The sequence below is a fragment of the Pseudophryne corroboree genome, chromosome 10 (assembly GCF_028390025.1).
Source record: "Pseudophryne corroboree isolate aPseCor3 chromosome 10, aPseCor3.hap2, whole genome shotgun sequence".
Classification (NCBI taxonomy): Eukaryota; Metazoa; Chordata; class Amphibia; order Anura; family Myobatrachidae; genus Pseudophryne; species Pseudophryne corroboree.
Genome location: NC_086453.1, coordinates 371,052,998 through 371,075,493, shown reverse-complemented (window position 1 = coordinate 371,075,493; position 22,496 = coordinate 371,052,998). Strand labels below are relative to the sequence as shown.

At 49.6% G+C, this 22,496-nt stretch overlaps 1 protein-coding gene across 1 annotated transcript in view; it reads right to left on the bottom strand.

Annotated features, from left to right (window-relative positions):
* The window catches only part of LOC134966751 (uncharacterized), a 254,429-nt gene that overhangs the window by 163,230 nt on the left and 68,703 nt on the right, over positions 1-22,496 (bottom strand). The window contains exon 3 of the mRNA XM_063943737.1: positions 19,217-19,287. Coding sequence (XP_063799807.1) covers positions 19,217-19,287 — 71 coding nt within the window. The remainder of the gene's footprint in view (positions 1-19,216; positions 19,288-22,496) is intronic.

Here is a 22,496-nt window from a genome sequence, read left to right as displayed (position 1 = left end):
GCGCACAGTATACCGGCGCCGGAATCCCGACAGCCAGCATACCGACACCTTTTCTCCCTCTTGGGGGTCCACGACCCCCTGGAGGGAGAATAGGTAGAGTGTCACTGCCCGCAGCGTGGCGAGCCCGCAAGGAGCTTATTTGCGCCTGCCCAGCTGTTGGCAAGCCAGCGGTCGGGATCCCGACGCCAATATGCTGGCCACCGGCATCTCATACCACACCCTATGTGACAGAACCCCATTCTCTTCCTCTCTTCCGTGTCCATGACAGGACCCCACTCTCTCCCGTGTGTATGTGACAGGACCTCACTCTCTCCCATATACACACTATGTGACAGGACCTCACTCTCTCCCGTGTACACAGTATGTGACAGGACCCCACTCTCTCCCATATACACAGTATGTGACTGGACCCCACTCTCTCCCATATACACAGTATGTGACAGGACCCCACTCTCTCCCATATACACAGTATGTGACTGGACCCCACTCTCTCCCATATACACAGTATGTGACAGGACCTCACTCTCTCCCATATACACAGTATGTGACTGGACCCCACTCTCTCCCATATACACAGTATGTGACAGGACCCCACTCTCTCCCATATACACAGTATGTGACAGGACCCCACTCTCTCCCATATACACAGTATGTGACAGGACACCACTCTCTCCCATATACACAGTATGTGACAGGACCCCACTCTCTCCCATATACACAGTATGTGACTGGACCCCACTCTCTCCCATATACACAGTATGTGACAGGACCCCACTCTCTCCCATATACACAGTATGTGACAGAACCCCACTCTCTCCCATATACACAGTATGTGACAGGACCCCACTCTCTCCCATATACACAGTATGTGACAGGACCCCACTCTCTCCCATATACACAGTATGTGACAGGACCCCACTCTCTCCCATATACACAGTATGTGACAGGACCCCACGCTCTCCCATATACACAGTATGTGACTGGACCCCACTCTCTCCCATATACACAGTATGTGACAGGACCCCACACTCTCCCATATACACAGTATGTGACAGGACCCCACTCTCTCCCGTGTACACAGTATGTTCAGGACCCCACTCTCTCTTGTGTACACAGTATGTGTCAGGACCCCACTCTCTCCCATATACACAGTATGTGACAGGACCCCACTCTCTCCCATATACACAGTATGTGACAGGACCCCACTCTCTCCCATATACACAGTATGTGACAGGACCCCACTCTCTCCCATATACACAGTATGTGACAGGACCCCTCTCTCTCCCATATACACAGTATGTGACAGGACCCCACTCTCTCCCATATACACAGTATGTGACAGGACCCCACACTCTCCCATATACACAGTATGTGACAGGACCCCACACTCTCCCATATACACAGTATGTGACAGGACCCCACTCTCTCCCATATACACAGTATGTGACAGGACCCCACTCTCTCCCATATACACAGTATGTGACTGGACCCCACTCTCTCCCATATACACAGTATGTGACAGGACCCCACGCTCTCCCATATACACAGTATGTGACAGGACACCACTCTCTCCTGTGTACACAGTATGTGACAGGACACCACTCTCTCCCATATACACAGTATGTGACAGGACCCCACTCTCTCCCATATACACAGTATGTGACAGGACCCCACTCTCTCCCATATACACAGTATGTGACAGGACCCCACTCTCTCCCATATACACAGTATGTGACAGGACCCCACTCTCTCCCGTATACACAGTATGTGACAGGACCCCACTCTCTCCCATATACACAGTATGTGACAGGACACCACTCTCTCCCATATACACAGTATGTGACAGGACCCCACTCTCTCCCATATACACAGTATGTGACAGGACCCCACTCTCTCCTGTGTACACAGTATGTGACAGGACCCCACTCTCTCCCATATACACAGTATGTGACAGGACCCCACTCTCTCCCATATACACAGTATGTGACAGGATCCCACTCTCTCCCATATACACAGTATGTGACAGGACCCCACTCTCTCCCGTGTATGTGACAGAACCCCACTCTCTCCCATATACACAGTATGTGACAGGACCCCACTCTCTCCCATATACACAGTATGTGACAGGATCCCACTCTCTCCCATATACACAGTATGTGACAGGACCCTACTCTCTCCCATATACACAGTATGTGACAGGACCCCACTCTCTCCCATATACACAGTATGTGACAGGACCCTACTCTCTCCCATATACGCAGTATGTGACAGGACCCCACTCTCTCCCATATACACAGTATGTGACAGGACCCCACACTCTCCCATATACACAGTATGTGACAGGACCCCACACTCTCCCATATACACAGTATGTGACAGGACCCCACTCTCTCCCATATACACAGTATGTGACAGGACCCCACTCTCTCCCATATACACAGTATGTGACTGGACCCCACTCTCTCCCATATACACAGTATGTGACAGGACCCCACGCTCTCCCATATACACAGTATGTGACAGGACACCACTCTCTCCTGTGTACACAGTATGTGACAGGACACCACTCTCTCCCATATACACAGTATGTGACAGGACCCCACTCTCTCCCATATACACAGTATGTGACAGGACCCCACTCTCTCCCATATACACAGTATGTGACAGGACCCCACTCTCTCCTGTGTGTATGTGACAGAACCCACTCTCTCCCATATACACAGTATGTGACAGGACCCCACTCTCTCCCATATACACAGTATGTGACAGGACCCCACTCTCTCCCATATACACAGTATGTGACAGGACCCCACTCTCTCCCATATACACAGTATGTGACAGGACCCCACTCTCTCCCATATACACATTATGTGACAGGACCCCACTCTCTCCCATATACACAGTATGTGACAGGACCCCACTCTCTCCCATATACACAGTATGTGACAGGACCCCACTCTCTCCCATATACACAGTATGTGACAGGACCCCACTCTCTCCTGTGTACACAGTATGTGACAGGACCCCACTCTCTCCCATATACACAGTATGTGACAGGACCCCACTCTCTCCCATATACACAGTATGTGACAGGACCCCACTCTCTCCCATATACACAGTATGTGACAGGATCCCACTCTCTCCCATATACACAGTATGTGACAGGACCCCACTCTCTCCCGTGTATGTGACAGAACCCCACTCTCTCCCATATACACAGTATGTGACAGGACCCCACTCTCTCCCATATACACAGTATGTGACAGGATCCCACTCTCTCCCATATACACAGTATGTGACAGGACCCCACTCTCTCCCATATACACAGTATGTGACAGGACACCACTCTCTCCTGTGTACACAGTACAGTATGTGACAAGACCCCACTCTCTCCCATATACACAGTATGTGACAGGACACCACTCTCTCCCATATACACAGTATGTGACAGGACCCCACTCTCTCCCATATACACAGTATGTGACTGGACCCCACTCTCTCCCATATACACAGTATGTGACAGGACGCCACTCTCTCCCATATACACAGTATGTGACAGAACTCCACTCTCTCCCATATACACAGTATGTGACAGGACCCCACTCTCTCCCATATACACAGTATGTGACAGGACCCCACTCTCTCCCATATACACAGTATGTGACAGGACCCCACTCTCTCCCATATACACAGTATGTGACTGGACCCCACGCTCTCCCACATACACAGTATGTGACTGGACCCCACTCTCTCCCATATACACAGTATGTGACAGGACCCCACTCTCTCCCATATACACAGTATGTGACAGGACCCCACACTCTCCCATATACACAGTATGTGACAGGACCCCACTCTCTCCCATATACACAGTATGTGACAGGACCCCACACTCTCCCATATACACAGTATGTGACAGGACCCCACTCTCTCCCGTGTACACAGTATGTGTCAGTACCCCACTCTCTCCCGTGTACACAGTATGTTCGGGACCCCACTCTCTCTTGTGTACACAGTATGTGTCAGGACCCCACTCTCTCCCATATACACAGTATGTGACAGGACCCCACTCTCTCCCATATACACAGTATGTGACAGGACACCACTCTCTCCCATATACACAGTATGTGACAGGACCCCACGCTCTCCCATATACACAGTATGTGACAGGACCCCACTCTCTCCCATATACACAGTATGTGACAGGACCCCACTCTCTCCCATATACACAGTATGTGACAGGACACCACTCTCTCCCATATACACAGTATGTGACAGGACACCACTCTCTCCCATATACACAGTATGTGACAGGACCCCTCTCTCTCCCATATACACAGTATGTGTCAGGTCACCACTCTCTCCCATATACACAGTATGTGACAGGACCCCTCTCTCTCCCATATACACAGTATGTGACAGGACCCCACACTCTCCCATATACACAGTATGTGACAGGACCCCACACTCTCCCATATACACAGTATGTGACAGGACCCCACTCTCTCCCATATACACAGTATGTGATAGGACCCCACTCTCTCCCATATACACAGTATGTGACTGGACCCCACTCTCTCCCATATACACAGTATGTGACAGGACCCCACGCTCTCCCATATACACAGTATGTGACAGGACACCACTCTCTCCTGTGTACACAGTATGTGACAGGACACCACTCTCTCCCATATACACAGTATGTGACAGGACCCCACTCTCTCCCATATACACAGTATGTGACAGGACCCCACTCTCTCCCATATACACAGTATGTGACAGGACCCCACTCTCTCCCATATACACAGTATGTGACAGGACCCCACTCTCTCCCATATACACAGTATGTGACAGGACCCTACTCTCTCCCACATACACAGTATGTGACAGGACCCTACTCTCTCCCATATACACAGTATGTGACAGGACCCCACTCTCTCCCATATACACAGTATGTGACAGGACCCCACTCTCTACCATATACACAGTATGTGACAGGACACCACTCTCTCCCATATACACAGTATGTGACAGGACCCCACTCTCTCCCATATACACAGTATGTGATAGGACCCCACTCTCTCCCCCATATACACAGTATGTGACAGGACCGCACTCTCTCCCATATACACAGTATGTGACAGGACCCCACTCTCTCCCATATACACAGTATGTGACAGGACCCCACTCTCTCCCATATACACAGTATGTGACTGGACCCCACTCTCTACCATATACACAGTATGTGACAGGACCCCACTCTCTCCCATATACACAGTATGTGACAGAACCCCACTCTCTCCCATATACACAGTATGTGACAGGACCCCACTCTCTCCCATATACACAGTATGTGACAGGACCCCACTCTCTCCCATATACACAGTATGTGACAGGACCCCACTCTCTCCCATATACACAGTATGTGACTGGACCCCACGCTCTCCCATATACACAGTATGTGACTGGACCCCACTCTCTCCCGTGTACACAGTATGTGTCAGGACCCCACTCTCTCTTGTGTACACAGTATGTAACAGGACCCCACTATCTCCCATATACACAGTATGTGACTGGACCCCACTCTCTCCCATATACACAGTATGTGACAGGACCCCACTCTCTCCCATATACACAGTATGTGACAGGACCCCACTCTCTCCCATATACACAGTATGTGACAGGACCCCACTCTCTCCCATATACACAGTATGTGACAGGACCCCACTCTCTCCCATATACACAGTATGTGACAGGACCCCACTCTCTCCCATATACACAGTATGTGACAGGACCCCACTCTCTCCCATATACACAGTATGTGACTGGACCCCACTCTCTCCTATATACACAGTATGTGACAGGACCCTACTCTCTCCCATATACACAGTATGTGACAGGACCCCACTCTCTCCCATATACACAGTATGTGACAGGACCCCACTCTCTCCCATATACACAGTATGTGACAGGACCCCACTCTCTCCCATATACACATTATGTGACTGGACCCCAAGCTCTCCCATATACACAGTATGTGAGTGGACCCCACTCTCTCCCATATACACAGTATGTGACAGGACCCCACACTCTCCCATATACACAGTATGTGACAGGACCCCACTCTCTCCCGTGTACACAGTATGTGTCAGGACCCCACTCTCTCTTGTGTACACAGTATGTAACAGGACCCCACTCTCTCCCATATACACAGTATGTGACAGGACCCCACTCTCTCCCATATACACAGTATGTGACAGGACCCCACTCTCTCCCATATACACAGTATGTGACAGGACTTCACTCTCTCCCATATACACAGTATGTGACAGGACCCCACTCTCTCCCATATACACAGTATGTGACAGGACCCCACTCTCTCCCATATACACAGTATGTGACAGAAACCCACTCTCTCCCATATACACAGTATGTTACAGGACTCCACTCTCTCCCATATACACAGTATGTGACAGGACACCACTCTCTCCCATATACACAGTATGTGACAGGACCCCACTCTCTCCCATATACACAGTATGTGACAGGACACCACTCTCTCCCATATACACAGTATGTGACAGGACCCCACTCTCTCCCATATACACAGTATGTGACAGGACCCCACTCTCTCCCATATACACAGTATGTGACTGGACCCCACTCTCTCCCATATACACAGTATGTGACAGGACCCCACTCTCTCCCATATACACAGTATGTGACAGGACCCCACTCTCTCCCATATACACAGTAAGTGACAGGACCCCACTCTCTCCCATATACACAGTATGTGACAGGACCCCACTCTCTCCCATATACACAGTATGTGACAGGACCCCACTCTCTCCCATATACACAGTATGTGACAGGACCCCACTCTCTCCCATATACACAGTATGTGACAGGATCCCACTCTCTCCCATATACACAGTATGTGACAGGACCCCACTCTCTCCCGTGTATGTGACAGAACCCCACTATCTCCCATATACACAGTATGTGACAGGACCCCACTCTCTCCCATATACACAGTATGTGACAGGACCACACTCTCTCCCATATACACAGTATGTGACAGCACCCCACTCTCTCCCATATACACAGTATGTGACAGGACCCCACTCTCTCCCATATACACAGTATGTGACAGGACCCCACTCTCTCCCATATACACAGTATGTGACAGGATCCCACTCTCTCCCATATACACAGTATGTGACAGGACCCCACTCTCTCCCGTGTATGTGACAGAACCCCACTATCTCCCATATACACAGTATGTGACAGGACCCCACTCTCTCCCATATACACAGTATGTGACAGGACCACACTCTCTCCCATATACACAGTATGTGACAGCACCCCACTCTCTCCCATATACACAGTATGTGACAGGACCCCTCTCTCTCCCATATACACAGTATGTGTCAGGTCACCACTCTCTCCCATATACACAGTATGTGACAGGACCCCTCTCTCTCCCATATACACAGTATGTGACAGGACCCCACACTCTCCCATATACACAGTATGTGACAGGACCCCACACTCTCCCATATACACAGTATGTGACAGGACCCCACTCTCTCCCATATACACAGTATGTGATAGGACCCCACTCTCTCCCATATACACAGTATGTGACTGGACCCCACTCTCTCCCATATACACAGTATGTGACAGGACCCCACGCTCTCCCATACACACAGTATGTGACAGGACACCACTCTCTCCTGTGTACACAGTATGTGACAGGACACCACTCTCTCCCATATACACAGTATGTGACAGGACCCCACTCTCTCCCATATACACAGTATGTGACAGGACCCCACTCTCTCCCATATACACAGTATGTGACAGGACCCCACTCTCTCCCATATACACAGTATGTGACAGGACCCCACTCTCTCCCATATACACAGTATGTGACAGGACCCCACTCTCTCCCATATACACAGTATGTGACAGGACCCTACTCTCTCCCATATACACAGTATGTGACAGGACCCTACTCTCTCCCATATACACAGTATGTGACAGGACCCCACTCTCTCCCATATACACAGTATGTGACAGGACCCCACTCTCTCCCATATACACAGTATGTGACAGGACACCACTCTCTCCCATATACACAGTATGTGACAGGACCCCACTCTCTCCCATATACACAGTATGTGATAGGACCCCACTCTCTCCCCCATATACACAGTATGTGACAGGACCCCACTCTCTCCCATATACACAGTATGTGACAGGACCCCACTCTCTCCCATATACACAGTATGTGACAGGACCCCACTCTCTCCCATATACACAGTATGTGACTGGACCCCACTCTCTACCATATACACAGTATGTGACAGGACCCCACTCTCTCCCATATACACAGTATGTGACAGAACCCCACTCTCTCCCATATACACAGTATGTGACAGGACCCCACTCTCTCCCATATACACAGTATGTGACAGGACCCCACTCTCTCCCATATACATAGTATGTGACAGGACCCCACTCTCTCCCATATACACAGTATGTGACTGGACCCCACGCTCTCCCATATACACAGTATGTGACTGGACCCCACTCTCTCCCATATACACAGTATGTGACAGGACCCCACACTCTCCCATATACACAGTATGTGACAGGACCCCACTCTCTCCCGTGTACACAGTATGAGTCAGGACCCCACTCTCTCTTGTGTACACAGTATGTAACAGGACCCCACTATCTCCCATATACACAGTATGTGACTGGACCCCACTCTCTCCCATATACACAGTATGTGACAGGACCCCACTCTCTCCCATATACACAGTATGTGACAGGACCCCACTCTCTCCCATATACACAGTATGTGACAGGACCCCACTCTCTCCCATATACACAGTATGTGACAGGACCCCACTCTCTCCCATATACACAGTATGTGACAGGACCCCACTCTCTCCCATATACACAGTATGTGACAGGACCCCACTCTCTCCCATATACACAGTATGTGACTGGACCCTACTCTCTCCTATATACACAGTATGTGACAGGACCCTACTCTCTCCCATATACACAGTATGTGACAGGACCCCACTCTCTCCCATATACACAGTATGTGACAGGACCCCACTCTCTCCCATATACACAGTATGTGACAGGACCCCACTCTCTCCCATATACACAGTATGTGACTGGACCCCAAGCTCTCCCATATACACAGTATGTGAGTGGACCCCACTCTCTCCCATATACACAGTATGTGACAGGACCCCACACTCTCCCATATACACAGTATGTGACAGGACCCCACTCTCTCCCGTGTACACAGTATGTGTCAGGACCCCACTCTCTCTTGTGTACACAGTATGTAACAGGACCCCACTCTCTCCCATATACACAGTATGTGACTGGACCCCACTCTCTCCCATATACATAGTATGTGACAGGACCCCACTCTCTCCCATATACACAGTATGTGACAGGACCCCACTCTCTCCCATATACACAGTATGTGACAGGACCCCACTCTCTCCCATATACACAGTATGTGACAGGACTTCACTCTCTCCCCTATACACAGTATGTGACAGGACCCCACTCTCTCCCATATACACAGTATGTGACAGGACCCCACTCTCTCCCATATACACAGTATGTGACAGGAACCCACTCTCTCCCATATACACAGTATGTTACAGGACTCCACTCTCTCCCATATACACAGTATGTGACAGGACACCACTCTCTCCCATATACACAGTATGTGACAGGACCCCACTCTCTCCCATATACACAGTATGTGACAGGACACCACTCTCTCCCATATACACAGTATGTGACAGGAACCCACTCTCTCCCATATACACAGTATGTGACAGGACCCCACTCTCTCCCATATACACAGTATGTGACTGGACCCCACTCTCTCCCATATACACAGTATGTGACAGGACCCCACTCTCTCCCATATACACAGTATGTGACAGGACCCCACTCTCTCCCATATACACAGTAAGTGACAGGACCCCACTCTCTCCCATATACACAGTATGTGACAGGACCCCACTCTCTCCCATATACACAGTATGTGACAGGACCCCACTCTCTCCCATATACACAGTATGTGACAGGACCCCACTCTCTCCCATATACACAGTATGTGACAGGATCCCACTCTCTCCCATATACACAGTATGTGACAGGACCCCACTCTCTCCCGTGTATGTGACAGAACCCCACTATCTCCCATATACACAGTATGTGACAGGACCCCACTCTCTCCCATATACACAGTATGTGACAGGACCACACTCTCTCCCATATGCACAGTATGTGACAGCACCCCACTCTCTCCCATATACACAGTATGTGACAGGACCCCACTCTCTCCCATATACACAGTATGTGACAGGACGCCACTCTCTCCCATATACACAGTATGTGTCAGGACCCCACTCTCTCCCATATACACAGTATGTGACAGGACCCCACTCTCTCCTGTGTACACAGTATGTGTCAGGACCCCACTCTCTCCCTTATACACAGTATGTGACAGGACCCCACTCTCTCCCATATACACAGTATGTGACAGGACCCCACTCTCTCCCATATACACAGTATGTGACAGGACCCCACTCTCTCCCATATACACAGTATGTGACAGGATCCCACTCTCTCCCATATACACAGTATGTGACAGGACCCCACTCTCTCCCATATACACAGTATGTGACAGGACCCCACTCTCTCCCATATACACAGTATGTGACAGGACCCCACTCTCTCCCATATACACAGTATGTGACAGGACCCCACTCTCTCCCATATACACAGTATGTGACTGGACCCCACGCTCTCCCATATACACAGTATGTGACTGGACCCCACTCTCTCCCATATACACAGTATGTGACAGGACCCCACACTCTCCCATATACACAGTATGTGACAGGACCCCACTCTCTCCCGTGTACACAGTATGTGTCAGGACCCCACTCTCTCCCGTGTACACAGTATGTGTCAGGACCCCACTCTCTCTTGTGTACACAGTATGTAACAGGACCCCACTCTCTCCCATATACACAGTATGTAACTGGACCCCACTCTCTCCCATATACACAGTATGTGACAGGACCCCACTCTCTCCCATATACACAGTATGTGACAGGACCCCACTCTCTCCCATATACACAGTATGTGACAGGACCCCACTCTCTCCCATATACACAGTATGTGACAGGACCCCACTCTCTCCCATATACACAGTATGTGACAGGACCCCACTCTCTCCCATATACACAGTATGTGACAGGATCCCACTCTCTCCCATATACACAGTATGTGACAGGACCCCACTCTCTCCCGTGTATGTGACAGAACCCAACTCTCTCCCATATACACAGTATGTGACAGGACCCCACTCTCTCCCATATACACAGTATGTGACAGGACCACACTCTCTCCCATATACACAGTATGTGACAGGACCCCACTCTCTCCCATATACACAGTATGTGACAGGACCCCACTCTCTCCCATATACACAGTATGTGACAGGACCCCACTCTCTCCCATATACACAGTATGTGACAGGACCCCACTCTCTCCCATATACACAGTATGTGACAGGACCCTACTCTCTCCCATATACACAGTATGTGACAGGACACCACTCTCTCCTGTGTACACAGTATGTGACAGGACCCCACTCTCTACCATATACACAGTATGTGACAGGACACCACTCTCTCCCATATACACAGTATGTGACAGGACCCCACTCTCTCCCATATACACAGTATGTGACGGGACCCCACTCTCTCCTATATACACAGTATGTGACAGGACCCCACTCTCTCCCATATACACAGTATGTGACAGGACCCCACTCTCTCCCATATACACAGTATGTGACAGGACCCCACTCTCTCCAATATACACAGTATGTGACAGGACCCCACTCTCTCCCATATACACAGTATGTGACAGGACCCAACTCTCTCCCATATACACAGTATGTGTCAGGACCCCACTCTCTCCCATATACACAGTATGTGACAGGACCCCACTCTCTCCTGTGTACACAGTATGTGTCAGGACCCCACTCTCTCCCATATACACAGTATGTGACAGGACCCCACTCTCTCCCATATACACAGTATGTGACAGGACCCCACTCTCTCCCATATACACAGTATGTGACAGGACCCCACTCTCTCCCATATACACAGTATGTGACAGGACCCCACTCTCTCCCGTGTACACAGTATGTGTCAGGACCCCACTCTCTCTTGTGTACACAGTATTTAACAGGACCCCACTCTCTCCCATATACACAGTATGTGACTGGACCCCACTCTCTCCCATATACACAGTATGTGACAGGACCCCACTCTCTCCCATATACACAGTATGTGACAGGACCCCACTCTTTCCCATATACACAGTATGTGACAGGACCCCACTCTCTCCCATATACACAGTATGTGACAGGACCCCACTCTCTCCCATATACACAGTATGTGACAGGACCCCACTCTCTCCCATATACACAGTATGTGACAGGACCCCACTCTCTCCCATATACACAGTATGTGACAAGATCCCACTCTCTCCCATATACACAGTATGTGACAGGACCCCACTCTCTCCCGTGTATGTGACAGAACCCAACTCTCTCCCATATACACAGTATGTGACAGGACCCCACTCTCTCCCATATACACAGTATGTGACAGGACCACACTCTCTCCCATATACACAGTATGTGACAGGACCCCACTCTCTCCCATATACACAGTATGTGACAGGACCCCACTCTCTCCCATATACACAGTATGTGACAGGACCCCACTCTCTCCCATATACACAGTATGTGACAGGACCCCACTCTCTCCCATATACACAGTATGTGACAGGACCCTACTCTCTCCCATATACACAGTATGTGACAGGACACCACTCTCTCCTGTGTACACAGTATGTGACAGGACCCCACTCTCTCCCATATACACAGTATGTGACAGGACCCCACTCTCTCCCATATACACAGTATGTGACAGGACCCCACTCTCTACCATATACACAGTATGTGACAGGACCACACTCTCTCCCATATACACAGTATGTGACAGGACCCCACTCTCTCCCGTGTATGTGACAGAACCCCACTCTCTCCCATATACACAGTATGTGACAGGACCCCACTCTCTCCCATATACACAGTATGTGACAGGACCCCACTCTCTCCCATATACACAGTATGTGACAGGACCCCACTCTCTCCCATATACACAGTATGTGACAGGACCCCACTCTCTCCCATATACACAGTATGTGACAGGACCCCACTCTCTCCCATATACACAGTATGTGACAGGACCCCACTCTCTCCCATATACACAGTATGTGACAGGATCCCACTCTCTCCCATATACACAGTATGTGACAGGACCCCACTCTCTCCCGTGTATGTGACAGGACCCCACTCTCTCCCATATACACAGTATGTGACAGGACCCCACTCTCTCCCATATACACAGTATGTGACAGGACCCCACTCTCTCCCATATACACAGTATGTGACAGGACCACACTCTCTCCCATATACACAGTATGTGACAGGACCCCACTCTCTCCCATATACATAGTATGTGACAGGACCCCACTCTCTCCCATATACACAGTATGTGACAGGACCCCACTCTCTCCTGTGTACACAGTATGTGACAGGACCCCACTCTCTCCCATATTCACAGTATGTGACAGGACCCCACTCTCTCCTGTGTACACAGTATGTGACAGGACCCCACTCTCTCCCATATACACAGTATGTGACAGGACCCCACTCTCTCCTGTGTACACAGTATGTGTCAGGACCCCACTCTCTCCTGTGTGTGTGACAGGACCCCACTCTCTCCCATATACACAGTATGTGACAGGACACCACTCTCTCCCGTGTATGTGACAGGACCCCACTCTCTCCCATATACACAGTATGTGAGAGGACCCCACTCTCTCCCATATACACAGTATGTGACAGGACCACACTCTCTCCCATATACACAGTATGTGACAGGACCCCACTCTCTCCTGTGTACACAGTATGTGACAGGACCCCACTCTCTCCCATATACACAGTATGTGACAGGACCCCACTCTCTCCTATGTACACAGTATGTGACAGGACCCCACTCTCTCCTGTGTACACAGTATGTTTCAGGACCCCACTCTCTCCCATATACACAGTATGTGACAGGACCCCACTCTCTCCCATATACACAGTATGTGACAGGACCCCACTCTCTCCCATATACACAGTATGTGACAGGATCCCACTCTCTCCCATATACACAGTATGTGACAGGACCCCACTCTCTCCCATATACACAGTATGTGACAGGACCCCACTCTCTCCCATATACACAGTATGTGACAGGACCCCACTCTCTCCCATATACACAGTATGTGACAGGACCCCACTCTCTCTCTCCCATATACACAGTATGTGACAGGACCCCACTCTCTCCCATATACACAGTATGTGACAGGACCCCTCTCTCTCCTGTGTACACAGTATGTGACAGGACCCCACTCTCTCCTGTGTGTATGTGACAGGACCCCACTCTCTCCCATATACACAGTATGTGACAGGACCCCACTCTCTCCCATATACACAGTATGTGACAGGACCCCACTCTCTACCATATACACAGTATGTGACAGGACCCCACTCTCTCCCATATACACAGTATGTGACCGGACCCCACTCTCTCCCATATACACAGTATGTGACAGGACCCCACTCTCTCTCCCATATACACAGTATGTGACAGGACCCCACTCTCTCTCCCATATACACAGTATGTGACAGGACCCTACTCTCTCCCATATACACAGTATGTGACAGGACACCACTCTCTCCCATATACACAGTATGTGTCAGGACCCCACTCTCTCCTGTGTACACAGTATGTGACAGGACCCCACTCTCTCCCATATACACAGTATGTGACAGGACACCACTCTCTCCCATATACACAGTATGTGACAGGACCCCACTCTCTCCCATATACACAGTATGTGACAGGATCCCACTCTCTCCCATATACACAGTATGTGACAGGACCCCACTCTCTCCCATATACACAGTATGTGACAGGACCCCACTCTCTCCCATATACACAGTATGTGACAGGACCCCACTCTCTCCCATATACACAGTATGTGACAGGACCCCACTCTCTCTCTCCCATATACACAGTATGTGACAGGACCCCACTCTCTCCCATATACACAGTATGTGACAGGACCCCTCTCTCTCCTGTGTACACAGTATGTGACAGGACCCCACTCTCTTCTGTGTGTATGTGACAGGACCCCACTCTCTCCCATATACACAGTATGTGACAGGACCCCACTCTCTCCCATATACACAGTATGTGACAGGACCCCACTCTCTCTCCCATATACACAGTATGTGACAGGACCCCACTCTCTCTCCCATATACACAGTATGTGACAGGACCCTACTCTCTCCCATATACACAGTATGTGACAGGACACCACTCTCTCCCATATACACAGTATGTGTCAGGAACCCACTCTCTCCTGTGTGTGTGACAGGACCCCACTCTCTCCCATATACACAGTATGTGACAGGACCCCACTCTCTCCCGTGTATGTGACAGGACCCCACTCTCTCCCATATACACAGTATGTGAGAGGACCCCACTCTCTCCCATATACACAGTATGTGACAGGACCACACTCTCTCCCATATACACAGTATGTGACAGGACCCCACTCTCTCTCCCATATACACAGTATGTGACAGGACCCCACTCTCTCCCATACACACAGTATGTGACAGGACACCACTCTCTCCCATATACACAGTATGTGTCAGGACCCCACTCTCTCCTGTGTACACAGTATGTGACAGGACCCCACTCTCTCCCATATACACAGTATGTGACAGGACACCACTCTCTCCCATATACACAGTATGTGACAGGACCCCACTCTCTCCCATATACACAGTATGTGACAGGACCCCATTCTCTCCCATATACACAGTATGTGACAGGACACCACTCTCTCCCATATACACAGTATGTGACAGGACCCCACTCTCTCCCATATACACAGTATGTGACAGGACCCCACTCTCTCCCCCATATACACAGTATGTGACAGGACCTCACTCTCTCCTGTGTGTGTATGTGACAGGACCCCACTCTCTCCCATATACACAGTATGTGACAGGACCTCACTCTCTCCTGTGTGTGTATGTGACAGGACCCCACTCTCTCCCATATACACAGTATGTGACAGGACCCCACTCTCTCCTGTGTGTATGTGACAGGACCCCACTCTCTCCCATATACACAGTATGTGACAGGACCCCACTCTCTCCCATATACACAGTATGTGACAGGACCCCACTCTCTCCCATATACACAGTATGTGACAGGACCCCACTCTCTCTCCCATATACACAGTATGTGACAGGACCCCACTCTCTCTCCCATATACACAGTATGTGACAGGACACCACTCTCTCCCATATACACAGTATGTGACAGGACCTCACTCTCTCCCATATACACAGTATGTGACAGGACCCCACTCTCTCCCATATACACAGTATGTGACAGGACTCCACTCTCTCCCATATAGAAAGTATGTGTCAGGACCCCACTCTCTCCTGTGTACACAGTATGTGACAGGACCCCACTCTCTCCCATATACACAGTATGTGACAGGACCCCACTCTCTCCCATATACACAGTATGTGACAGGACCCCACACTCTCCCATATACACAGTATGTGACAGGACCCCACTCTCTCCCATATACACAGTATGTGACAGGACCCCACTCTCTCCCATATACACAGTATGTGACAGGACCCCACTCTCTCCCATATACACAGTATGTGACAGGACCCCACTCTCTCCCATATACACAGTATGTGACAGGACCCCACTCTCTCCCATATACACAGTATGTGACAGGACCCCACTCTCTCCCATATACACAGTATGTGACAGGACCCCACTCTCTCCCATATACACAGTATGTGACAGGACCCCACTCTCTCCTGTGTGTATGTGACAGGACCCCACTCTCTCCCATATACACAGTATGTGACAGGACCCCACACTCTCCCATATACAAAGTATGTGTCAGGACCCCACTCTCTCCCATATACACAGTATGTGACAGGACCCCACTCTCTCCCATATACAAAGTATGTGTCAGGACCCCACTCTCTCCTGTGTGTATGTGACAGGACCCCACTCTCTCCTGTGTACACAGTATGTGTCAGGACCCCACTCTCTCCTGTGTACACAGTATGTGTCAGGACACCACTCTCTCCTGTGTACACAGTATGTGTCAGGACCCCACTCTCTCCCATATACACAGTATGTGACAGGACCCCACACTCTCCCATATACACAGTATGTGACAGGACCCCACTCTCTCCCATATACACAGTATGTGACAGGACCCCACTCTCTCCCATATACACAGTATGTGACAGGACCCCACTCTCTCCCATATACACAGTATGTGACAGGACCCCACTCTCTCCCATATACACAGTATGTGACAGGACCCCGCTCTCTCCCATATACACAGTATGTGACAGGACCCCGCTCTCTCCCATATACACAGTATGTGACAGGACCCCACTCTCTCCCATATACACAGTATGTAACAGGACACCACTCTCTCCCATATACACAGTATGACTAAGCAGCGATTTGCTTCTCCGAGCTGCCTCTTGCTGGCAGTGCCACTTTAAATCTTAGGGTCAAACCTGCTGCTTAGTAAATCCTTCCCTGCATCTCTCCTGCACAGCCTGTTCCCAAGTGCCAATGGATTTGTGGCTTACTTCCCTCATCTCTAGTCATATTCACTGGCAGTGCCCATCCCCGTCTCTACACAGGCAGAGAGCAGCATGCCTCTTACACCGAGAGCTCATAGAATACCCCGCGTGTCTCTTCCATGGTAAAGGGGGCATTACACCGAGAGCTCACAGTATACCCCGCGTGTCTCTTCCATGGTAAAGGGGGCATTACACCGAGAGCTCACAGTATACCCCGCGTGTCTCTTCCATGGTAAAGGGGGCATTACACCGAGAGCTCACAGTATACCCCGCGTGTCTCTTCCATGGTAAAGGGGGCATTACACCGAGAGCTCACAGTATACCCCGCGTGTCTCTTCCATGGTAAAGGGGGCATTACACCGAGAGCTCATAGTATACCCCGTGTGTCTCTTCCATGGTAAAGGGGGCATTACACCGAGAGCTCATAGTATACCCCGCGTGTCTCTTCCATGGTAAAGGGGGCATTACACCGAGAGCTCATAGTATACCCCGCGTGTCTCTTCCATGGTAAAGGGGGCAATACACAGAGAGCTCATAGTATACCCCGCGTGTCTCTTCCATGGTAAAGGGGGCATTACACGGAGAGCTCATTGTATACCCCGCGTGTCTCTTCCATGGTAAAGGGGGCATTACACCGAGAGCTCATAGTATACCCCGCGTGTCTCTTACATGGTAAAGGGGGCATTACACCGAGAGCTCATAGTATACCCCGCGTGTCTCTTCCATGGTAAAGGGGGCATTACACCGAGCTCATAGTATACCCCGTGTGTCTCTTCCATGGTAAAGGGGGCATTACACCGAGAGCTCATAGTATACCCAGTGTGTCTCTTCCATAGTAAAGGGGGCATTACACCGAGAGCTCATAGTATACCCCGTGTGTCTCTTCCATAGTAAAGGGGGCATTACACCGAGAGCTCATAGTATACCCCGTGTGTCTCTTCCATGGTAAAGGGGGCATTACACCGAGAGCTCATAGTATACCCCGCGTGTCTCCTCCATGGTAAAGGGGGCATTACACCGAGAGCTCATAGTATACCCCGCGTGTCTCTTCCATGGTAAAGGGGGCAATACACAGAGAGCTCATAGTATACCCCGCGTGTCTCTTCCATGGTAAAGGGGGCATTACACGGAGAGCTCATTGTATACCCCGCGTGTCTCTTCCATGGTAAAGGGGGCATTACACCGAGAGCTTATAGTATACCCCGTGTGTCTCTTCCATAGTAAAGGGGGCATTACACCGAGAGCTCATAGTATACCCCGTGTGTCTCTTCCATAGTAAAGGGGGCAATTGTTTGTCGTATGATGATAACATACCTGAAAGGAGTGGTTGTTATAGTATCTGTCCTCTAGGGCGGCTCCCCATTCTGCTGGATCAAAGCCGGACTCTGAGAACAGAAAATACAGAACAAAGTCATCCTCGAGCACTACACACTACACTATAATGCAGACTTCCCTGCCCTCTGTACATAATACCACTACACTATAGCGCAGACTTCCCTGCCTTCTGTACATAATACCACTACACTATAGCGCAGACTTCCCTGCCTTCTGTACATAATACCACTACACTATAGCGCAGACTTCCCTGCCTTCTGTACATAATACCACTACACTATAGCGCAGACTTCCCATCCCTCTGTACATAATACCACTACACTATAGCGCAGACTTCCCTGCCCTCTGTACATAATACCACTACACTATAATGCAGACTTCCCTGCCCTCTGTACATAATACCACTACACTATAGCGCAGACTTCCCTGCCCTCTGTACATAATACCACTACACTATAGCGCAGACTTCCCTGCCCTCTGTACATAATACCACTACACTATAGCGCAGACTTCCCTGCCCTCTGTACATAATACCACTACACTATAGCGCAGACTTCCCTGCCTTCTGTACATAATAACACTACACTATAGTGCAGCCTTCCCTGCCCTCTGTACATAATACCACTACACTATAGCGCAGACTTTCCTGCCCTCTACACATAATACCACTACACTATAGCGCAGACTTCCCTGCCCTCTGTACATAATACCACTACACTATAGTGCAGACTTCCCTGCCCTCTGTACATAATACCACTACACTATAGCGCAGACTTCCCTGCCTTCTGTACATAATACCACTACACTATAGCGCAGACTTCCCATCCCTCTGTACATAATACCACTACACTATAGCGCAGACTTAGCTGCCTTCTGTACATAATACCACTACACTATAGCGCAGACTTCCCATCCCTCTGTACATAATACCACTACACTATAGCGCAGACTTCCCTGCCCTCTGTACATAATACCACTACACTATAATGCAGACTTCCCTGCCCTCTGTACATAATACCACTACACTATAGCGCAGACTTCCCTGCCCTCTGTACATAATACCACTACACTATAGCGCAGACTTCCCTGCCCTCTGTACATAATACCACTACACTATAGCGCAGACTTCCCTGCCCTCTGTACATAATACCACTACACTATAGCGCAGACTTCACTGCCTTCTGTACATAATAACACTACACTATAGTGCAGCCTTCCCTGCCCTCTGTACATAATACCACTACACTATAGCGCAGACTTCCCTGCCCTCTACACATAATACCACTACACTATAGCGCAGACTTCCCTGCCCTCTGTACATAATACCACTACACTATAGTGCAGACTTCCCTGCCCTCTGTACATAATACCACTACACTATAGCGCAGACTTCCCTGCCCTCTACACATAATACCACTACACTATAGCGCAGACTTCCCTGCCCTCTGTACATAATACCACTACACTATAGCGCAGACTTCCCTGCCCTCTGTACATAATACCACTACACTATAGCGCAGACTTCCCTGCCCTCTATACATAATACCACTACACTATAGCGCAGACTTCCCTGCCCTCTACACATAATACCACTACACTATAGCGCAGACTTCCCTGCCCTCTGTACATAATACCACTACACTATAGTGCAGCCTTCCCTGCCCTCTGTACATAATACCACTACACTATAGTGCAGACTTCCCTGCCCTCTGTACATAATACCACTACACTATAGCGCAGACTTCCCTGCCCTCTGTACATAATACCCCTACATTATAGCGCAGACTTCCCATTTCTCTGTACATAATACCACTACACTATAGCGCAGACTTCCCTGCCCTCTGTACATAATACCACTACACTATAGCGCAGACTTCCCTGCCCTCTGTACATAATACCCCTACACTATAGCGCAGACTTCCCATCTCTCTGTACATAATACCACTACACTATAGCGCAGACTTCCCTGCCCTCTGTACATAATACCACTACACTATAGCGCAGACTTCCCTGCCCTCTACACATAATACCACTACACTATAGCGCAGACTTCCCTGCCCACTGTACATAATACCACTACACTATAGTGCAGACTTCCCTGCCCTCTGTACATAATATCCACTACACTATAGCGCAGACTTCCCTGCCCTCTGTACATAATACCCCTACACTATAGCGCAGACTTCCCATATCTCTGTACATAATACCACTACACTATAGCGCAGACTTCCCTGCCCTCTACACATAATACCCCTACACTATAGCGCAGCCTTCCCTGCCCTCTACACATAATACCACTACACTATAGCGCAGACTTCCCTGCCCTCTGTACATAATACCACTACACTATAGCGCAGACTTCCCATCCCTCTGTACATAATACCACACTATAGCGCAGACTTCCCTGCCCTCTGTACATAATACCACTACACTATAGCGCAGACTTCCCATTCCTCTGTACATAATACCACTACACTATAGCGCAGACTTCCCTGCACTCTGTACATAATACCACTACACTATAGCGCAGACTTCCCTGCCCTCTGTACATAATACCACTACACTATAGTGCAGACTTCCCTGCCCTCTGTACATAATACCACTACACTATAGCGCAGACTTCCCATCCCTCTGTACATAATACCACACTATAGCGCAGACTTCCCTGCCCTCTGTACATAATACCACTACACTATAGCGCAGACTTCCCTGCCCTCTGTACATAATACCACTACACTATAGCGCAGACTTCCCTGCCCTCCGTACATAATACCACTACACTATAATGCAGACTTCCCTGCCCTCTACACATACCACTACACTATAGCGCAGACTTCCCTGCCCTCCGTACATAATACCACTACACTATAGCGCAGACTTCCCTGCCTTCTGTACATAATAACACTACACTATAATGCAGACTTCCCTGCCCTCTGTACATAATACCACTACACTATAGCGCAGACTTCCCTGCCCTCTACACATAATACCACTACACTATAGCGCAGACTTCCCTGCCCTCTGTACATAATACCACTACACTATAGTGCAGACTTCCCTGCCCTCTGTACATAATACCACTACACTATAGCGCAGACTTCCCTGCCCTCTACACATAATACCACTACACTATAGCGCAGACTTCCCTGCCCTCTGTACATAATACCACTACACTATAGCGCAGACTTCCCTGCCCTCTGTACATAATACCACTACACTATAGCGCAGACTTCCCTGCCCTCTATACATAATACCACTG